This window comes from Cupressus sempervirens, chromosome 8 (genome assembly GCF_028749045.1).
Source record: "Cupressus sempervirens isolate cs-2001-9-10 chromosome 8, ASM2874904v1, whole genome shotgun sequence".
Classification (NCBI taxonomy): Eukaryota; Viridiplantae; Streptophyta; class Pinopsida; order Cupressales; family Cupressaceae; genus Cupressus; species Cupressus sempervirens.
The window spans coordinates 512,475,901-512,499,464 of NC_143125.1; the positions used below are offsets into that span (position 1 = coordinate 512,475,901).

At 37.2% G+C, this 23,564-nt stretch overlaps 2 protein-coding genes across 4 annotated transcripts in view; one reads left to right on the forward strand and one right to left on the reverse strand.

The window, feature by feature from the left end:
• Positions 1-1,678: 1,678 nt before the first annotated feature.
• LOC149543449 (uncharacterized) lies at positions 1,679-2,248 on the forward strand. Its single transcript, XM_089795801.1, has 2 exons — positions 1,679-2,009; positions 2,136-2,248. Exons 1-2 carry the CDS (start codon positions 1,679-1,681, stop codon positions 2,246-2,248), a joined length of 444 nt encoding a protein of 147 aa, XP_089651927.1.
• An 8,768-nt stretch (positions 2,249-11,016) lies between these two features.
• LOC149543450 (transcription elongation factor SPT4 homolog 1-like) overlaps positions 11,017-23,564 on the reverse strand; it is a 160,279-nt gene continuing 147,731 nt past the window's right edge. For all 3 annotated transcript variants that reach the window (XM_089798247.1, XM_089798248.1, XM_089798249.1), the window contains one exon: positions 11,017-11,464. In XM_089798247.1, the coding sequence (XP_089654373.1) occupies positions 11,411-11,464 (54 nt within the window). In that variant the 3' untranslated portion in view covers positions 11,017-11,410. The remainder of the gene's footprint in view (positions 11,465-23,564) is intronic.

Sequence of the window (23,564 nt, forward strand, 5' to 3'; positions counted from 1 at the left end):
TTCGAGACCACCTTTTTAGTAAAATTTCCTTAGTTCATTCTGACAGCTATGCCAGATTCATGTGGATTCACATTGATTGAGGAACCTTGCTCTATAAAGATACCTATATCATTGTCTGTTACTTTCCGCCAACATCTTCGTTCTATGCAATTCACAGCACTGAGGGTGGGGACCTCTATGAGGACCTCCTTGAACACATTACCAAATTCTTTGCCATCAGGGACATCATTATTTTGGGAGACTTAACGCATGGATCAGAGACCTACAACCTCCTCTCCATGATCGCAAGCCTAATCCCATGTGTAAAAATGATTCTAATCGTGGTTCTGTTGGTCTACTTTGGCTCTCTAAGGATTGTCAGGGGCCTTTCACTGCGTATGGTCATAATTTGTTACAACTTTGTGAGTCTTCTGATTTAGTGATCTTGAATGGACTCTCTTGCTTTCCTAGATCTGAACCCTTCACTTGTTGGCCACATGGTGGTGGTGCTAGCGTTGTTGATTATGTTCTCTCTATTGCCTCCTTCATCCATCTCATTTGCTGCTTTCCCATCTCTCAACTTCCTCTGACTAACCATGCCCTCCTTAGCATCACCCTTCAAGGACCCCTCACATCTTCTCCTCCTTGCTTAACTGCTTCTTCTCGCCCCCCTCTTCTCTCCCCCCATGCTCATACTTCTTTTCTCTTCTCTGATGGTGATGTGGAGCTCTTTATCCATTGCCTCATACGGCTTCTCCCCCAGGACCCCTTCCTCGACTCCAAGGATGTCACCTCCATGTTCCACTCACTTGTGTCCGCCTTGTGGGAGCCTGCCCTTCTCTCCATTCCCCACTACATCTCCTCACTCACCCCTCGCCCCACTTGCAGGTCTTGCCCCATGAACTAGTGGTTCAATGACGACTACAAATCCTTTCATTGCATGCTTCGCTCTGCTCCACCCACTACTTCTTCCCCCTCTTCCTCTCAGTTGAGGCTCGACTACCACCGCTTTCTTTGCCATAAGAAATGGAAGTTCACTTTACTGCAATGTAAGTCTCTTTGTGCCATGTTCCTCCAGTCCCCAAAGAGACTTACATTGCAGTAAAGTGAACTTCCATTTCTTATGGAAAAGAAAGCGGTGGTAGTCGAGCCTCAATTGAGAGGAAGAGGGGGAAGAAGTAGTGGGTGGAGTAGAGCGAAGCATGCGATGAAAGGATTTGCAATCGTCATTAAACCACTAGTTCATGGGGCAAGACTTGCAAGTGGGGCGAGGGGTGAGTGAGGAGATGTAGTGGGGAATGGAGAGAAGGGCAGGCTCCCACAAGGCGGACCTTCACTCCCTTTTCTCCCACACCTCCACACTCTTATGATATTCCTGACCAACCCCTTCTCCATCTCATCCTCCACCCCACCCTTTGTCACCTTTTCTCCTTCTCCCACATTAGTGAGGCAGTTAGAGTTATGAATAGTAGCAGAACTCCATATGAGGAAGGATTTCAAGTTGTGTATCTCTGTTCTGGGTCCCTTTCCTACAACACTCTTTAATTGAGTGGTTTGTGTCGGCTTCCCTGACTCTTCGTCACAGCATATTATCTATCTGATCCATAAATCCGGTCTAGCCTCTGACCCCGAAAACTATAGGACCATCATGGTTGGGCATACCTTCACCAAACTCTATGTGACTGTGTTGAACGGTATCATGTCCAATGACCTTGATCAGCGACATTGTCAAGCTAGAGGTCAGGCTACGTTTCGTTCAAATTTTCAGACCATTGATCACATTTTGACTTTACGAGCCATTATTGAGGAAGCTCGCCACCGCTCGACGAAAGTTTATTGTTGTTTTGTTGACTTATGCAAAGCTTTCGACTATGTTCCTTGGGTGACTCTCTTTCAACGTCGTAGGGACATCGGGATCTTAGATATTCTTATTAAAGCTAATATGTGGTTATACGAGTGCATTGAGGGCAGATTCAGAACTCCACAGGGCTTCTCTGATCCTATCCAGAGCACTATTGGGGTGAAACAGGGTTGTCCTCTCTCCCCCACTCTCTTTGGCATCTACATCGACGAGCTTGAGGCTTTTCTTCGTGATTGCACACTCCCTAGCAATAGTTGTTATTTACATCAAGTATTGATCTCTATTCTGCTATTAGCTGATGATGTGATTCTCCTAGCATCTTCTCCCGATGGTTTTCAACGGCTCCTTGATGGCTTGGCCTCTTTCTGCGACTCACGTGAGCTAGTTGGAAATCTGGGCAAGACTTGAGTTATGGTCTTCAATTGTTTGAGGACACCCCCATCTCCATTTTTACTTCCAGGGTACCGAAATCCAGATTTCTTCATATACTTACTTGGGGGTTAAGTTTTCTAGACCTCAATTCAGCCTGAGACCAATCATGCAGCCCAAAGTCAACAATGGGCTTGGATCGCTTGCTATTCTTGAGTGACAGTGCTTTCGACACCACTTTCAGGATACCACGACTAAGATGTCTCTTCTTGACTCCCTGGTCAAGCTGACTATCCTCTATGGCTCTAGTGTTTGGGGCCCCTCCCTCTTGGAGTCTAACTGGGCCTCTACTGAGAGACTCCAAACTCTTTTCCTTTGGCGCATTATTAGATGTCACGGATTCACACTAGACAACATCGTTCTAGCTGAGTTTTGTGCTCACTCTTTCAGATTGGGGACCATCTTTGATTTAGTTTGGCTCAATCATCGGCTCCGGAGTTTTGTTGATTCCTCTGATGATCATTACAGATATTCCTACTTAGCTTATTGTTCTTCTATGGAGATTGCAGGTTCAGACTCTACTCATAGGTCTCATTGTTGGTACACCCAAATTTTTGCTCTCTTGGACTCGATTGGTATTAGTTTGGATCGTCTTCCCCCTTTCCAATTTTCTCTAGATGCTCCTGCCCATCTTCTTCCACCTTAGCGGGAGTTGAATGAGCATGTTAGACTTGACATCTATAGATAGTATGTTATCACAACCTGGAAGAATTCCCCAAGTGGGCTCCATTCACACATGGCCTTTTATGCTAAGCACTTTCTTGATATTTAGGATAGGATCATCTTACGTCCCTGGTACCTCACTCGTCGTTGGACTCACACTCTTCGCATCTCCTTAGGATCTTTTAGGGTGGGTTCTCGTACGTATTCAGACTAATCACCAGATTGGTAGGAAGGATAGGATCCGTCAGCTTTGTCACCTCGAGGAGGATGAGACTGAGTCTCAGTTTATTTTTCGTTGTCCCATTTATTATGAAATCCAAGGGAGATTCTATTGTTTATTCAGAGTGTGTGGGTCTCTTCCCTCATTCTTCAGATATATTGACCAGCACTGTCTTGCACTCTATCTTCAGGAGACCATGTAGCTTCGTGAACACACTATACAACTCTAGCCTTGCTCGACATCGACCCCTACGTAGCTCATCACCTCTTTCTTCAGTCCTACAGCTCCTGCCCGAGGATTGAATCAGCCTCTCTACACTATCTTGGTTCACACTAGATCTGTGAGACCTCCCAGAGATCACACTCAACAATGTCCCTCTAGTAGACCTCAGAGGTGACCTTTCAAAGTCCCTGATTGCCCTAATGTCCGTCTTTCCATTCTGGACTACTTCTTGCCTATCAGGAGTTCTTAGTTGTTGTTATTCTTTTTTCCTAGTTGTTTTGTTTGTTTTGCTTTCATGTTCTTTCTGTGGACACTGTTTGGTGCTCCCTTTGCTGGTGTTTGCCTTTTGTACTATTTCTAGTCCCTTCGACCCTAGGTGGTCTCTTGTTGGACATTAATAAATTTATCTTATCTTATCTTACCTGCTCCAACATTACTTATCTCTCCTTTATCCAATTGCCTCAATTCAAATGCATTTATGGGATTGTTCCCATATACAATATGGAATGGTAATTTCCTCGTACTCCTGTTAAAAAAATTATTATATGCAAATTATGTCTGTGTTAAAATCAGATCCCATCGTTTTGGTTTATCTCCAACCAAACATCTCAACAAGTTTCCCAGACTGTGATTCACAACTTCTGTATGCCCATCAGTCTGTGGATGATGTGATGAATTGAACTTCAAATTTGTCTTCAATTTCTTCCACAGTGTACGCTAGAAATACCTAATGAACTTGGTATCTCGATTAGAAACTATATTATTTGGTAGACCTTGTAGTCTTACCACTTCTCTGAAAAATAACTCTGCCACATGAACAACATCACTAGTCTTCTTGCAAGGGATGAAATGTGCCATCCTTGAAAGCCTATCAATCACTACAAATATATAATCATGCCTTCGCTAAGTCCTTAGTAATCTAAGAACAAAATCCATGTTGACATCCTCCCATGGTTTCTCTGGTACAAGTAATGGCTAATACAACCATGTATTATGCTCACTCATTTTGCCATCTGACATAATCTACAACTCTGTACAAAATCGGTGACATCTTGTTGCAATTATGGCCAATAATAGTTCTCAACAACCAAAGCAATGGTTTTATCTCTACCAAAATGTCCAACCAATCATGCACTATGCTTCTCCTTGATGAGATTCTCTCTCATTGAACTTCTTGGAATGCACAACTACCTTTCTTTAGTCGACATACCATCTTGGATTATGAAATCCAACCACTTTGTCCTATTAATTGTAATAGGTTTTGTACAAGCCTTCCAAGCTTCACTAAAATCAAGATCCTCTAGATACAAATTACTCAATTCCTTTAACCCAACCACCTCAATATGCATCTATGTGAGTAAAAGTTTTCTACTAAGATCATTTGCAACTTTATTAATCTTCTCACTCCTATGTTTCTAAACAAATGTATAAGTCTGCAAAAAATCAATCCACTTCAAATGTTGTTGGTTTAATTTTCCTTAATTATTCAAATATTGCAAAGCTTGATGATTAGTATACGAAACAAACTGCTTAGTAAGAAGATAGTGTCTTCACTTCTTCAATGCCTAAACTATAGCATAAAATTCTTGATCATAAACATAATATTTTCTTTTGGCATCATCCAACTTCTTGTTGAAATAAGCAACAGGTCTACCTTATTGGCTCAAAACAACTCCTATTGCAGTACCACTAGCATCACAATCTACTTGAAACACCTTGTTAAAATCTGCAAGTAATAAAACAGGCTAATTTGTAACTTTTTGTTTCAACAAATTAAAACTCTTATCTGCTCATCCCACTTGAATTCTTTCCTATCCCCTCTTATTGTTTCAGTCAAATAATGCTAAAACCTCTTATGAACTTTTTGTAAAAACTAGCCAGCCCATGAAAAGATCTTACCTCCGTAGCACTCTTTGGAGTAGGTCATTCAAGGATAGCTTTCACTTTCTCCAAGTCCATTTTCAAACCTTCTGCTAAGACTACAAATCCCAAGTACACCAACTCCTTCACAAAACTTCACTTCTTTAAGTTTATTAGTAATTTTTCTTCCCTCAACTTATCAAACACCTTTCGAATATGCATCAAATGCTCCTCCAATGTCTCACTAAAGATCAAAATATCATGGAGGTAAATAATGACAAACTTACCCAGAAACTCCTTCAGTACTTCATTCATGAGTCACATGAAAGTGTTTGGTGAATTGGTTAGCCCAAAAGGCATGACTAACCACTCGTATAGTCCTTTCCCTGTCTTGAATGCAGTCTTCCACTCATCTCCTTCTCTGATGCGAATCTGATGGTAACCATTCTTTGAATATATCTTTGTGAAATACATAGCTCCACTCAACAGTCCATAATATCATCCATCATTGGCAATGAAAATCTATACTTGATTGTGATCTTGGTTATAGTACAAGAATCTGTGCACATTCTCCATTCCCAATTCTACTTTCGTGCTAATATTGTTAGTACAACACATGGACTCGGCCTCTCTTGAATCAACCCCTTATGTAAAAGCTCATGAACTTGTCTGTTAAACTCTTCACTTTCTATTGGTGTCATTATGTGCACTGCTTTGTTTGGCAAATTGGCTCCTGGAATCAAATCCATCTGGGGACTGATCTTCTCACTGGGGGTAATCCGTCAAGTACATTATATCACACAATATCAAGAAACTCCCAACAAATCTGCAACTTCTACAAGTAGCCCCTCTACTTTTTTACCATCTTTTGGGATTACAACAGAACACATGCTCATACTTCATACCTTGAAGAATTTCAATTCCATTAACAAAACATATTTTGGCAGCACTACATACCTTTTATTCTTTCTCCTTCAATGGCTTCAACTTATGTTTCACTCCATCTTATGTCAGAGTGTAGGTATTTGCTCGCCCATCATGTACAACGTGACTATCAAACTGCCACGACCTACCCAACAACATATGACATATGTCCATAAGTAAGATATCACACAAAACCTCATCCTGGTAGCTTCCAATCTTGAACTTCATTGACCATGACCTTGTGGTCATCTTGCACCTAGGCAATACGGTATGGACACAGGTGTTTCTGCCTCTTCAGCTTCAACTTTGTGACCATTTTTTTTGACACCAGATTGTTAGTACTTCCACCATCAATGATCACATCACAACACTTATCTTCACATTTGCACCTGGTGCGAAACAAACTCCTCCTTTGATTAGGTTCATGCTCCCCACTCAGCAAGACTCTCTTGTTAACTAGGACTTTTCTTTCAGCATCTTTAGATTGGGATGATTTGACATCTTCATCAACATGCACAACTCTGGTCCGGCCGTCTATTCTCCGATCTGTCTTTCCTTGGTGGTGGAAACATTCAAATGCTCTATGCCCTTTTTCTCCATAGTGAAAGCATTTTCCACAGAAGCATGATCTTCTAGATCCTTTCCCCCTGCCTTGTCCTTTTTGATATCTATTGTTTTGATCATGGAAACGATTGAGATTGTTTCCCCTCTGGTTCTAACTGCTACTTCCAGCCTCATCCTTATTCTTCTGATCATCATTTCGACCTCCATAAGACCATCTGTGGGATCTTCTAGCGTGACCTCTTCCACCATTCTTGCTATCAAACATTTTGTTCAGCTTCTCAACTTTTACGGCAAATTGGTATGCCTCCTCAATACTGTTCATTCAAACCACACTTGGCTCCTCTTGAATGCTTGACCTTAACCCATTAAGATAATGGGCAACTTTCTCCTTATCAACTTTTGCATGGTCAATTCTAATGAGAACTCGGTAGAACTCTTTAGTATACTCTTGAACAGATCTTCCTGCTTGCTTCAAGCCTTGCATTTTCTTTAGTAGATCCAACTTATAATCCATGGGAATGAATTGTCTCTTCAATTTAGCTATCATCTAGTCTCATCTGGTGATTGTGTCCTTTCCTCTTCTATTTCACTTCAACTAAATCTCCTGTCACCAGATCTTTGCATGTCGCTTCGGTTTCGCCTTCACAAACTTAAGCCTATCAAGGTCCTCAATATCTTCATACTCAAAGTATTCCTCCAATTCATTGATCCAATCGATCAGCTCCTTCGAGTTAAGATTTCCTGAAAATGTGGAAACCTCAAACATAGGTCTTTTTCCAATTTTGGAGATGGCCTTATAAAGCCTCTCTACCTATGGGTTTAGAACTACCTCTACTTCAACATTTTCTTCTTCTTTGACCTCATCCTCGCTTTCATCTCTTACGACAAGGTTTATTCCTTTGCGCATTTGTTCTTCCAATGCTTGCATCAGTCTTTGGAGGGCTCTAAAACCCTTTGGTGTAACACCTACAACTCTCCCACCACTCTCTTCGTGGATGCATCTTCATGCTTTCGATGAAACCCTAGTGCAAACTGTCTCAAAATCGATGATCTATCTACACACTCAGCCCAAACCACGATCCTGGTGCAACCACCTCACAGTCGGTGATCTGTTTACACACTTGGGAACTTCAGCTCAGATAGCACTTGATGAAGAAGTGATCCCCTTAATACCATAAACACATAACATAAACAAAGAAATAACAACAATTTGCGATAACAAAATGTTGGTTTATTATCATCACAACAAAATTACAGAAGTCAGGATTACAATATGCTAACCCACATTGGTGCCTTCATTCTAGTAATCTACAAGAGTAAGTTGTGAACTATCACCCAGAGCTGTACTGAACAATGTTTGGACATTTCTTAGATAGAGAATTTTAGGTCGACAAATCCTAATAATACATATACAATCGACCAAATACATTTTTGAAATTTATTTTGGAAGCTTTGGTCGGCCCAACATTGAAAGGCCATAACTCTCGAGCTATTGCTCCTATTTATAACCACTTTTTGAAAACCTCAGCATGTGATCTACAAGCTTGCTTCTACGCAAGCGTCCATCCATCAAGTTTTTGGGACTCATCCATTCACTTTTAGGCCTTCAATGGTGAGCCTAAAGTTTATATACCAAAATACGGATGATATGACATTGAGCCTCAACTGGTAGGCCAATTTATCCAAGTTGAATATTCACCTCTAAAATTAGGACATTCTGAGCTCATATGACTAACTTACTAGGTAGCAAGCCACTACAACCAACAACTTTTCGTTAATACAACCCTTATTCAAACCACTGAAATGAAATATTTTTGTTGATGCAAGATTGCTCTCCTGCATCAAACACACTCACTAATAGATTCATTTGGTTTATTTCTTGGTTCTATTTGTGAGGTTCCCTCGAATTGGAGACTGTTCATAATAGCCTCATCTTTTGAAAAGGATTTGTCCTAAATTTTGAATGGGTCATAGTTGTGTTTTGTGTATCTACGTCTTTTGGTCACCACCACTATGGTTTTTCTAAACCTTCTACAAGCTTCACAAAACAAAGAATTGTGCATATTAATAATAGTTCAAAAAAGCTTCATACATCAAAAAATATGTGGGTTTATATTTGAGCAATCAATCAAAGTATTCTAAACTATATCTATGGTCTAGCATGCTAGCATAGTTCTCGTATTACATTATTTTTTCAAAAGAAACTGAAAAGAAAAGAAAAGAAAACCAATATAAAAATAAAAAATAAAAATAAAATAAAAAAGAATGAATAAAATGATTTTAAAATGGTAAAAAGTATACAAAATCAAGGCAATTTAGCTTGGGTGTGTGAATAAATCTACTGGTGATTCTAACTAGAAGCGAGGATCTATCTAGGCATTATTTTGGAGGGAGGATTGAAAAATAGCTAAGTTAAAATGGATCTAAGAAGTTTTCCAAGCTCTTGTGCACAAACTAAGGTAATCGAGGATGAAGGCTCTTAAACCACTTTTTGTTTTCTTCCATTTTGAGTGCATTTTGTAGTTGTTTGATAGGTGAAAATGAAGTTGATCAAAGTGTCTTGGTTCCAACCAAGTTTATCCTTTTAAATTTAGGACCATTTTTTGGTTGGGTGCTAGATGTTGTGAGATTTTCACACCATTACCCCATAAAAAATGGAGCCCCCTCTTTTTGCTTTTGCTCCTATGGATTTGGTATAGTTGTCATTTTTAGTGACATGAGTTTAGTGTAGTCATAGTGACGTAAATTTTGAGGATTATTTAGTCTTGTGTAAGGCATGAGAAGTAAAATGATGATGGGGTGATATCGATGTTTAGATAAGACCTTAAGCCAATTAGATGAAGAGAAAATGAGTAAGAGATTCCTTGCAAATCCATTTTGGCAAGTTTGAGGAAGGAAAGGATACAATGATTTAAGTGTTCGACGAAAGATAATGGAAATTTCCTAGCGCCTAGGAAAATTCCTAGTGGTGTGGTGGAATATGTGTGTCTCTTAGGAAATTTCCCTAGAGGAGACTGCCTTTCGCCTACTATCTTGATTAAAAAAAATCCGAACTCAACCTCAAAATGGAGTTGTCTCAAAATGACAGAAAGTGGTTTGGCATAATTTCATAATCAGAAAACCCAAAATCATATTTGGAAAATGCAAGCAACATGAAGAAATCAAACTTCAGCATGAGCAAATCAAAAAAGTGTAGGAATCAGATTTGTCTTTGAAATGAAATTGAAGATATCAATTGGCATGAGGGAGTTTGAAACAAAGTGAGGAAAAAACTATATAGTAGAAAAAGTTCCTAGGGAATGGGTGGAGTCCACCTCTCTTGGGAAAAATTCCAAGAATGGTAGGGAATCCACCTATCCACTATGAAAATTCCAAACAAAAGTCTGAATTGCCCTCCATTTTTTTGAGCAACTAAATGTCTAATTCAAAGTGTTGTGAGCAAGAAAAGAGTTTAAGGTTTGAAACACACAAAGGACAAGATTTATTCCAACTTGGAATGCAAAGTTGAAGTTTGTTAACAAGTGAACAAGATTCAAAGGACATGGAATTTGCCCATCTCTTGGGAAAATTCCGGCATGCTGTAAATAGTACAAGTCATCCTCTATTTTACGTGTATTGTGAGGATGGGCAAAAGCCTTCATGGACAAATGCCTCTAGCAAACATAATATAATTATACTAAGAAGATAATTGAATCAAACACATAGCCATACTCCTAGGTAAAGCTGATCTTTAGAACTCAAAATTGCCACTATTATCGAAACCCTACAACTAACAAGAGAAAAAAAAAAAAGGCCCATTTGCAAAGGGCCATTAGATTTTGCTTTTCTATTAAGAAAATGGTGAAAAGCCACAAAAGATGTATCTCTAATATCTTTATCAAACTGTATCCACATTATAAATAAGGAACATAGTGAATATTCTTATATTAAGATTGGCTTTGTTCATCGGTGCAAATGTACTAACCAATGCCATTGTATTTGGTATGTATTTTCCAAATATATATAAATTATGTCATGTATAATTATATATAGGTTTATCCGAACAGAAGCTACCAAACATCAACAGGGTTAATTAGTGTGTCTAATTAAAGAGGGCAGCTGCTTACCATCTTTGCATGGTTTATCATTCAATATATTTTCTTCTTTTTGTCTATGCAATTTAATTTAGAAATGCAAAAATCCTCTCACACACTGAACTCTTAAAACATTGTGAGGAAGTTTTTAAGTTTAGATAAACATTGTATGTAGGGAATGCCTATGAGAGAATATTCAGGACAGATAGAAGAGAGCGAACTTTAAATAAGCTTATAAATTAGAAGCGCCTGAGCAGAAGGATTATATTTGATATTGTGAGAAAATAAATTGAATTTTCAGAGCCACGTTAGTTGTCATGAAAACCATACACATTATATTCACATCCTAGACTTCCTCTCAAAACTTTTTCGTGCTTGCCACAAGCATTGCTCTCTCAGATAACTCCTTAGTAGTATTCACCCTTTTTGTTTTCTTGCCCCTTTTCACTGCTGTGGTCACATTCTGTTGTTTCTCTACTGACTCATCTATCATTTAATTTTATCGTGATGCTGGTCATTGACATTATTCTTTGCAACATTAATGCATGTTATATTGAAATAATAATAAAAACAGGAGATAATCATTGCTGATGTTGGTGATGGTATCCAAATCACTCATGTATACTGCTTTGGTGGAACATACTGGATACTATTATCTTCACAGACAGCCTGCACAAGAAAGGGAGTGCATTTAAAATAGGTTTTCTGTTAAGACCCCAAATTTTAGAATAGGTCCAGATGAAATGTTTAGCCATGAGAATTCTCAGAATACCATGATAGAGGTGTAGATAACAAATATCTTATAAACAACCACAAATCAACATTTACTATAAGTTCATGACAAAGTAAATGCCATTACAAAGCACAATCAGTTGAAATGTGCACACTATAAGCCTATATGACAAATATTTTATAGATAAACAAATACAAATCAGGATTCACTATAAGTTGACCATAAAGTATATACATTACAAAGGACAATCAACGGAATTGAGCACACTATAATCCTAAATATCTTAAACAAATACAAATGAGAATTCACTATAAGTTGACGACAAGTATACAGTAATATAGTATATACCACTACAAAGGATAATCAATTAAAATGTGTACACACTATACTCCTGTATGATTTATAACCACAAATCAGAATTTATTATTAGTTGTTGACAAAGTAGACAACATTACTAAGGACAATCAATTGAAAAGTGTACAATATAATCCTAGTTTCTTCAACTATTAAGTTTTTCTAGTTCAAAACACCAGTCCCATAATTCTATATTCCATAAAATCTATTGTCTACAAATAAAATCCAGAAACAGGTGAAGATTGTGACTTTCTCAAGTATAGCAACAGCCTGGAAAAGTGCTACTAAACCCAGTGAATAGCATTATTTAGTGCAGTCATAAAATTGTGTCAGAATTAACTTTAAATTGAATTTCAAGTCTATTTGCCAGAAGAGGTCAGTAGCAGCAACAGCAATAGACTTCGGAACGGAATCTATTATTTTATTTTTTTTATCAGATTTGGGATTTTAATGCAGTATCATAAAATGTACTCTCATTCTAGTTAAATACAAGCAAGGGCAAACCTTATGCAATGCAGCAGTTTGACTCTTAATTGTTTCACTGTAAATCTCATGTTCAACTTCCATAATGGGTCTTTATTGTGTTGGATGTATTGGTCCTTGATCGACATTTTGAGCATCAGGATTGGTGTGTTTCGGGTGAAGGGGCTGTGGGGTCTTGCCATCTGGGTCAGGTTAACCATAGGATTTGCAAAAAAAAATGACAAACTTTGCTTTAGGAAGGACCCAGCGATAGCCCATTTACCCACTAGGATATGAATTTGAGTGTAACAATGGTTAACACACTTAGCATGCAAACCAACCAGATTACAGCCTTGTGGACTTTCAAAACCCTTAATTACCCAAAAAGTAAAATCATCTCATTCCCTTTAACTAATTGAAAATGATCTTTAAACTACTAACTATAATCAATGTCAGTGTCATTTCATCCCTGCTTGCAAGAAACTGTGCCATTTAGACAAATGAATTGAAACTACTATTCAGTCATACTCCTTGGAAATATTGTCCCACATTTTTAACCAAAAAATTAAAAATACCAAGATGAATTGGGACAAGAATACCAAATGAGTGGATTGTAACATCTAGGAATGAATATTCTGATGATTGGAAAGCTTTTTCAATGCCACAAAAACATTCATATAGAGATCCAAGCATCAGAAACTGATGATCTTCAAGTGTTGCATTGTACATGGATGTACAACCTTCTTCAAAACACAATCTATTGGAGGCAATGAAGTAGGGAAAGGGGATGTCAATACTAAGACTGTTAGTCCTCCTATGAAAACTAAGAGGAAACCAAGCAATATGGAATTATCATGAATTTGGACAATATCAAATTGGACAATGGAAAAAATAGTGGACTGTAGTTACTTGAAAAAGGCTTCACCAAAGGCCTAGTTGTGTGATTTTCATACCATCTCCCCATTGCAAATGGGGACCCCCTCTTTTTGTTTTAGCCAGTAGGAGTAGTTGTCTTAGATGGTTTTGCTTGGCAAGATTTATTTTTTCATGTCTCCAAGTTCCAGATGTGTTTGGGCAATTTTGGCTAAGTTGGAGGCGATTTTGTCTTGGGTTTGTGCAAGCATTTTGATCCCACTTAAGGGAATTTTTGTAGTCCAAGTCCAAGTGGAGAGTGAAATTTTTTTGGTTTGATGGGTTTCTATGTTGGAAAAGGGGATGAAGTTCGTGAGAGAACCAAGCCTTGGTGGAAATTTTGGATCTTCCAAAATCTCCCCCTTTGGTTGAATTTTCGGATCTTCCAAAATCTCCCGTTTTGTGGAAATTTCAGATCTTCCAAAATTTCCCCCCTCATTCCTCCAAAAAATCTCAAGACTTGGGCCGTTTATTTCGTGGCAACTCAAGCATTACAATATTAGAACAATGAGGGGAAGCAATTGATAATTTTCTGAGCGATTTTTCATTCCATTGGAAATTTCGCATCTTCCGAAATTTCCCCACATGGAGTCTCCCAAGTTCTCCATCCTCGTAAGGCATTAGAAAATTGGTTCATGGCATGAAGGTGACATCATGATCAAGGATAGAGCAAGGAATCCCCAAGAGTGTTAGAATGAAAAAACTTTAAGAAAAGCAAGTCTTGGTGGAAATTTTGGATCTTTCGAAATCTCTCCTTTGGTGGAAATTTCGGATCTTCCGAAATCTCCCCTTTTGTGGAAATCTCATTCTTTGTTAATCAACAAAACCATCCTACCTCTCCAAATATTAAAAAAGAAACAAGAAAAAAAACTGAGAGAGAAAGTGATGAAAATCAGAAATAGAAAAACAATAATAATAATAAATGGTTTTGGATTGATGAAATTAAAATTTGCCTCCACTTTATAAAATGATTGGTTTTAAATTGAAATTCATTCTTGGAAAATCTTGGAAAATCAGAGGGTTAGTACACATATCCTGCATCGTAATGCCAACATAAATTGGCAAGGTGAGTTCAAGAAGGAGAAGCTAGAGAGCAAGGTGATGATCTAGACCTCAAGACTTTAAACAGATACTACAATGAGATGGCCCAAGCTCAAGGATTCAAGTGAGAAGAAAGGGTTCATGTTCAAGCTATCAACCCTCAAACTCAAGTCTGAATAAGGAGGAAATTTAGGAGAGTAAAGAGGATCTAGCTACATGAGAACATCTTCAAGGAGAAGAAAGGAAGATCAAGTTTGCAAGTTCACGAATATGCCAGTGGTGCAACTAAATTCCATGAGGAAATTTCGAAGGATGGAAAAAATCACAAATGTTGGGGATAGTCTACATGTGCATTACAACACCAAATGGCATCTAATTGTAAGTGTATACCATGTCCTCCACCACAAAGGTTGTTTTGAACTTGTCCTCTTCTACGATATTGATTTCGTTACAACTTTAGAATCATCCATGAAATAATACATTTCATGGCCCACGACTTCTTCCAAGATTTTGTTTGTAAAAGGAATTGGAAAGGGATCCTTCATAGTTACGGCATTCCAACATCTAAAATCTACATAGATTCAGATCTGATCACATTTCTTTTTCAATGAGATGACAATGGATGAGAACAAATCGCTAGTTTGTACCGTAAAGATGATACCAACATCAAGCATGTCGGCAATCTCTTCCAATACCTTCGTTGCATAGTTTTTATTCAATAGAAATGGTATTTTCAATGCCGACCTTGATCCTAGTATGAGGGGTATTTGGTGGACACATAACTCAGGTGGTACTCCTTTCAAGTCTTTATACATCCATGCGAATACATCTTTGTATTCTAAAAAAAGTTTAAATATTGTTGCTTTTAATACAAGGTCCCATTCATCTCCTACCAAGATTACCTTGGGATCGTCTTCCTCCCTCAAGTTTGTTAATTTTATATTAGGTTCCTCGTACTTCACTACTTTTTCCTCAAGCTGATGAGTTGGGGTGTTATCTATTTTTGTTGTACCTTCTTTGTACTCATAATGTCAAGGGTAAGCTTCTTCGGTTTCTATTTCATGAATTTGTAACATATTGCATTCTGATTGGAAGACCTCATAATCTTCCATCTATTGGTAAAATAGCCCATTGAGAGAGCAAGTGTTGTCTTCTGTGAAGTCTCCCAATCTTACGCCTTCCTCATCTAGCTCTACTCCATCCTTGTCTGAATCCCTGTCATCTACTTCAGATTTTGAGGTTAACTCTTGACTTGTTGTCTGGCTTTGAAGATCGATTACATATTTCTGTCATTCTACTTCAATGGAGAGTATTCTTTATCTAGTTGTGATTAGCTTGAGTTGTGATAAGCCACTCTCTTCTCAAAAGTGCATCATACCCCTTCTTTTCTAAAGCAATGGCTACGAAATCCAGGAAGAATTGTTGGGGCCCAATCACCACTTTTTGTCCCATCGATGTTCCAATGGGCTTGATCCCATGTTGGTCTTCTCCTACAAGCTAAATGTAGGTGGCCAAAGGGTTGGTTTCCCCAAGGCTTTGCAAGTTTCTTCAAGAAGAACATTAACACTTGACCCTTCGTCCACATACTGTTTGTTTTTTGCAGCCCATTTTTCCATTTCTACTATGTTAGGAGACCTGCCTACTCCTATAGTAAGTAGTGTATTCATCTCTTTCTCTCCCCCTATTTCCTCCTTTTCTTCTTTCTTGAATTTATTCTCCTCATGGTTACTACCTCCTTTTGTAATGACAACCTCCAGCTGTGGAAGAGTTTCTAGTAAACTAACTACCCACATTGGTTTGGTGGCTTGCAACATCTATTGAATAATGTTTTCTTCTAATGTTAATTTAATAGAGAGTGGGCTTCCCACGCTAAACTTTCCTTCTTTGTTCTTCATGGCTTATTGGATGTCTTTTCTTGCCTCCTTTAGCGTCTCTTTCTCCACACTTGCATCAAGATATGTGAGTATTTTGGCTAGAGTTCTTGTAATGGCCAAAATTTCTCTTCTAAGCTCTTAAATATCAATCATGCTTACACTATTACGTCTGGGACAATCTACATCTTCGTCATTACCAAGTCCATGCCATTTACACAACACCCCTTCATTGGTAGTCACGCACAAAATGACCCCTTTCATTACGTCTATGACATTGATCATGGGGCATCCTCGAGCATTGTACTAGATGTGGCTACAAGGTGTATTGGCTTTTGTGTAGCCCTCCAACTACCAATCTGTACACCAAACTTCCTTTCCTTCTTTTGTTCCCTCTTTCCCAACGACCATCTCCTTCATCATTTGCATCATATCTCTTCTTAATGCTTGTATTGTTTTGGATTCTTCTCCACTATCTCCTTCTGAACTATCACAATCACTCTCAAACTTCCTTGCATTTGAGGTCTTAGTTTTGCTTTCCATGTCTATGGCACGTGAGCAAGCATTTGTGTACGAAGGTGGCGGTTCCACCTTCATCTTCCTCCATAGGGATGGGATTAGTACTTCAATGAAATACTATTTTTCCAATCCAGCCGCTCGTTTATTTTCCAGTTTGCATATGAGTTCTTTTCGCCTTCGATTGTAGGTTCATGTGGATCCGTTCTTTCCTTGTCTAGTATTATATATTTTCGTGACTATTTCATCATCTTCTCGTAATAGTCCCCATTTTTGGCAAGTCTATGCAGTTGATGAAGTTAGCTCATCATAGTGACCCTTGTTAGCTGACAGGGTGATTTGGGGGCACAGTTGTGGAGTTACTATAGTAAGTCTATATTTGGCAGTGCAATGGGTGGCTCTGGCAATTGGTCATTACCTGTTGTGGATGAGGTTAATAATTGCATGAGCTCTTATTTATTAATTAATTATTAAAGTTGCATTATTATAATAATATTTATGTTATTATAATAATGACATTAAGAGATATTTCTAAAAAATGTGTTGGAAAGTTTGTGTATTGTCTTCTTTTAGAAACTTCCACAATTTTTAAACTGGAGTTCTTTAGGAAACTTTGGCCAACAAAGGATTATAATAGGAGTTCATTTCATAGGAAAAAAGAACGCTTGGATGATTTTTTTGCTTCTGTTGCCTTTGTGGCATTTTCTAAGTTCTGATGTTTTGTAGCCCTTGCTGAAGTATAAGGGTTGAGTCTGAGATTCAGAGAAGTTCTTGGCAATTGTGCCAAAGTATACAATTGGCCAACATCTCCTACCATATTTTCGATAGCTAAGGAGAATAATCTTGAATAATATATTTTCTCATGAATTATCTGGCTGAGGGTTTCTGAGAATTGTTCTAAGCTTTGTGCAATTTGATGCTGAGGTAAAGCAAATTGCAAAATTCTCCTACTGTTTCTACTGTGCCTTGGAGATTGGAATGGTGGACATTGTTTAATTTGTAAAAGATCACATAATGGTATTCAAATCAATTTGTTGTGGTATTGCATTGGTTGCATTGAAACACAACTGGAGACGGAGATCAGCGATTTATGCATTTAGATGCACATTGGTTGTAAATTGATCCAATTTACACTAAGTGGCTGGGTGGCATCATCAATTGAACCTGCGATTTATATCCTGATGATTTCTGACCAGCGTTTGAGTTTGAGAAGACATTTGGAGCGCTTGCGTGTGGTTATATTGGACCTGCGATCTACCATATAAGGCCTGCATTTTGAAATTTATAGTCTGCGATTTCATATATGTGCCTTGCGATTTATCACAGACCCTGTGTATACTGTTTGGATTGTACGCCTAACAGTTTGGCAAGCAGCTGTGGCATTTTGAAGGCCCTGCGATTTGGTACTTTACGGATTTCATCATTTTCCAGGCCAGTGTGGTTTAAAGTCCATTTGAAGTCATCAGGCTATCTCATGCGATTAATAATCAGGTTCCATTATTGTTCAAAAATTAAATATGCAAATATTGTCAAACTTAGTTATTTTTCATTGGCCAATAAAATTCATAGAATTCTAAAGTTAAATGCGGAACCCTCATCATTCCAAAAAGTTTATTTATTTGCACAGGACAGAATTGTATATCACAAATTGGCATTCATCTATGTGAAATTCTTACAACCAAATTGATTTGGATATTGTAAGCACTACTTGCATTCTCTAGTTTGGTTTCAAAAAAAATTTAAATCATATATTCAGTGATATCTTTGGAGCCTGCAAAGTGTTTGACGAAATGCCAAACACTGAATTGTTAAGGAAATTTGATGTTTATTAGTTGAGGACCAGTAGCAGTTATTAGAGTATAAACTCCTCTTCAAAGGCAATTCTGAAGTTTTTCCATGATGTTTTTTTAGTAGCAACCAACTCCATATACCAGTCAATGGCAATCACCCTCAAGGTGGCTGAGAATGCTCTTAACCAACCATCTTGGTCATTGTCTCCATTTGCTTGCGATAGGACTATACACATCTTGCAGTGACATACTGGGTTGTTGGATCCATCCCTTGTAAATCTGGGAAGTTTTTGTTTATCTGCTATTCCTACCATTCTAGTTTGTCAACTACTACCTTGTGTGTTAAACACAAGCAAAGTTATCTCTACTCCTTTCCTTGTACCTCTTCTTCAATCCAATTAGAACTTTCTTTCTTGCTTGTCTAGTACTCTCTTCGTTGCTTGTCCACCCAACCCTCATTTCTAGCTCTCCGAAAATAGCCATATTTGCTATTCCCCTTACGATAGTTTCAATTAAGTTCTCTGCCTCCAACTCAAAGTGGGTTGGTTCTTTTGGTTGACTCCAATCTGGCTCACTAAGTTCTTTTAGATGGCGACGCCTCTCCTCTTGTTCTCTGAAGGATAACAAACACTACAATGCAACTTCTCTGTCAATTTCCTCTTTTGCCAACTGCCTTAGGTATTTATTTGGTATTAGGGGCATTAACTGTTTCATTGGTTTAGTGCTCTACGTCATGAGGTATCTCGCTCATGTGTTTCTTGTTGGTTCCTTTCAAAGAATTGTTGCAACACTTGTTGCCTTTGTTGCTCATGTTGTACTTTGGCATGTTGTTCCTCCAACTATACTAGGTTCCTTGCCAATAACCAAGGAATTTATCCAAAGCAATCGAACACTATTGATCAACTAGAGCTTCCCTCGCCTGCACCAGATCTAGTGTCACTTGATCCTCCCCTTGTTACTTCATCCTCCTCAGCGACATTGTCTGTGACTAGTACTTATTGTTGGAATGGGCAACCCATTGCTCTCTTGCCTCTATTACCATGAAGTTATGATCTCAAGACCTTCAGGTTCGAAGACAAGCAACGATGCCAAAAATGTAAATTGTACCTATGGTGCCAAGATTGTTCTATACAATACATGTCTTACAACTTTAATCACTACTTCTATCTACCATAACCAGTTGCCGGAATCAAATGCTATATGCAACCAACACAATACCATAATACCATGCAATGAGAAGGGGATGATATCTTTTATTAATTCCAAAATAATCGATACAAATCTGTCCTTCCCTTTGCCTTGGGATCAGTTCTTATATATTATTCCTATTGGTTAAGTAAACCAACGGACACACCCCTTTGCTACAAATAATTATCCAACTCCCCTACTAACAACTTTTAACATTAAGTATACTAATTATTTATTACTAACCTGCCTAATTATTAATTATTTAAGTGATATCATTGCACACGAGCATTGAATCACAACCCTAGGAAAAGTCAGACCCATCATACGAGCACCTAATACATCGATTGCCTAAAACAAGGTATTATGGGCCCATTTGTATGGAGAAAGGGGCGAGCAATCTAATTTAAAAGGTAGAGAGGCATGGTTTGATAGTCTTTGACAACCATTCACAATATTGGTAAGATTGATATATGAAATAGAGGTATGCTTCAAATATTTCTTTATTCATTTTTTAGTATAATTATAACATGTTAAAAAACTGAAGTAAGGTTATTTCTATGATGATAAATATATCTATCTATCTATATATATAAATTATCATTCATATTTGGAACATTTCTATGAATATCATAAATTAGGTGTAATGTTCCCTATAAAAGACTGGAATCTTCATGATTACATGTATAAGAAATAATAATACTTTTGTATTATATCTAAATTAATTTTATGTGTACACTTAAAGATCAAACTATTAATGAATAAGAATCCATTTGTGGCTTATTACATAATAGAGAGGGAGTGTGACAAGGGAAGGAGTAAATCGGTCACGTTGGGGCAAGAAAATCTCGATATGGATAAAGATCTGAGGGAGCCCCAAGTTGAGCCTGTCCAAACTCGAGCAGCTGTAAATCTACCATACCTTGTGTAAGTTCATATATAAGGAGAAATAGTCTTATTCAATGTCACTCATAATATTAAATGCTAGAGATTTAAGATTCTTTGAGTATGAGGTAAATACAACCTAAACCCTAGTTATGAATTTTATGAGAATTTAAGACCTATTAGTGGTCATTACAACTGGTACCTTCGAGATAGATCCTACCTTATATACGTCTTTGCATTGGTTAATTTCTTCTTATGCTGACAAGTTCTTCATCAAGCTATTGAGTTCAGTGGTAGCTTCGAGACAAATCCTATCCTATGAACATCTTTGCATCAATTAATTTCTTCTTATGCCAATAAGTTCTTCGTCAAGCTCTTATCATTGTTGTTATTAGTTCATTTTCAGCTGCTCCTATGTATTCTCAATTCTTACATTTCCCAAATTGATCCAAGTTCCTAATCTATGATTCTCTTCATCATTTGTATTGCTCATATATATTATGACAAGTTGAAGACTATGTAGAAATTTTACTTCGATATTCTTGGCATCATCCGACTTGATCATCCTTCTTGGCATCTGTTTATCCTAGTCATTTTGTCTTATTGGCATCCACATCCTCCTTAATACTGCACACATCCTATGTGTTTGTTCTTCAATTAATCATGTTATGATCGAGTATTGCTTCCATTACAACTATTGTCTTTATTGCATGAGACATTGTTTAAGGTGTGATTGCTTCAACATCTTCAGAAAATTAATAAAAACAAAAAGAAGTTTTGAAGCCTTGACGGTGAATGATTATTATTATGATAATATCACCAGTAGCTGTGATGGTTCATGCTGGTGTTGTATCATGTTTCTCAATATATAATCTATAGTATCAAACTCTGTGTGGTGTGCATGGTCAATTTGTGGTGATTATCTTTCACGCTCAATGTTTTGAGAAAACATATCAGTCTATCTAGACTTTCAGGATATGTATGAGATGTCTTTTGTGTTTGTGCATTTGATATATCGTGAGTAGAGGCAAAGAACTCATAATTTTGTGTTTGAGAAAATTAATAAAGATCTTGGTGAGTAGGGCTCTTTGAGAAAATATATCAGTCTATCTAGACTTTCAGAATATGTATGAGATGTATTTTGTGTTTGTGCATTTGATATATCGTGAGTAGAGGCAAAGAACTTGTAATTTTCTGTTTGAGAAAATTAATAAAGATCTATTTGTTGGCAGGTTGGGTTGTTTCCCTTGGTGAGTAGGGATTTTCCTAGGATAATACTCTTGAAGAGAATGATATTTTAAATTATGTCAATTATGATGTTGCAAAGTCCTCTGATGAAGCTGAAAAAGCTTAGTGGAAGAACAAGATTATGACTAAAAAGATCATGGTCAACTTTGTCAAAGATGTAATGTCCCCACTCTTAGGGTTAGTTTGGGACCATAACGATTATAAGAACTCGGTATGTTTGTAATAAATCTATTTGAAAGTTTCATATCTTTAATAAGTTGTCTAATTTGAAATCATTACCATTCGTAATGAATGTTTTCCACAAATTTATTGGATCGTATTGTGACATTCACAATGAATGCCCTCCACCAAGTTATACTTGGATCGTTCCATGACATTCGTAATGAATGCACTCCACCAATTTATACTTGGATCATTCTCCACTAAGTGCACTTGGATCATATGATGACATTCATAACAAATGTCCTCCACCAAGCTATGCTTGGATCATATCCTGACATTCACAATGAATGCTCTCCACCAAGATTGCGCTTGGATCAAGATATTATATTCATTTAATCTTCTATTATTTTTTATTATTGATTCATTTATATATGTATATGTATATGTATATATGTATGTGTATGTGTATGTGTATGTGTATGTGTATTTTTAATTATAGGTATAACATAAATAGACTTGTACCTATGTTCATTTGCTTGTATTAAACAAGGAAACTTAAAATGAATATTTATTACATAATCATTGTTTCTAATTAATTAAACATATTTATTTGTTTATAAATAACTTACAATACATAATCATTATCTCTAATATGTAAACATATTTATTTGTTTATAAATAACTTACAATATCCTTGTGTACCTACATTGAGTGGTGGAAACCGATGGGTTTAGTAATAGCTAGAGTCCTCCCTTCGTACTTTGGTCATAATGACTTGTACTGGGGATTTCCTTTGCCACGTGGTCCAACAACCCCTATTTCCTTGTTGCGTCTACATTCAAAGGCATGTCCACATTGGTTGTATCAGCAATGTATATAATGTCCAACTCCGCTTTTCGTACTTCTCCATTTGTGTTCACAAAGTCCTCTTTCCTCGGCTGATGATCTCTTTCACAATGCTCACCGACTCATTTATAGGAGAGGATCCTAGGCGACACGTTCTTTCATGTACTACATGTAGGGTCCGCTCACTTGGTGATGTGTGTCCCCTCCAAATTAATATTTGTTATGATATTTGATTTTATATATAAGTTATTTGTATAATCAATTGATAATTGATTTAAATTGATTTATTTACATTTGTTCATTTGATAAAGTATCATGATAATTTCTTGATGGTTTCTTTGTTACTTATAATCATTTAATATAAATATCATTAATCCTTAATTAATTCATAAGAATACACAATATATTCTTCATTTACTTGTTAATATATTATGTTAGAGACTCTCATATTGAAGTATATGTTTTATTATTCAAACATCAATTTAGGCTCATGAAAAAGGATCATTTGATTCTTGTCATCAAAATTGGAATCAGCCAAGGAAATGTTTAAGACTCTTCAAGATTTGTATGTCTACTAATAACAATAGAGTTCTTGCATTGAGGCATTAATTGTTGCATGTTAAAATGGCAAGGGGTGATTTTGTAGTTTCACACTTTATGAAAATTACAGAATTGAAGGATCAGCTTAGCACAATTGGTGAGACATTTTCAAACAAATATCTAGTCATGCTTGCTATGAATGGACTTCCCCATTGTTGGAAGTC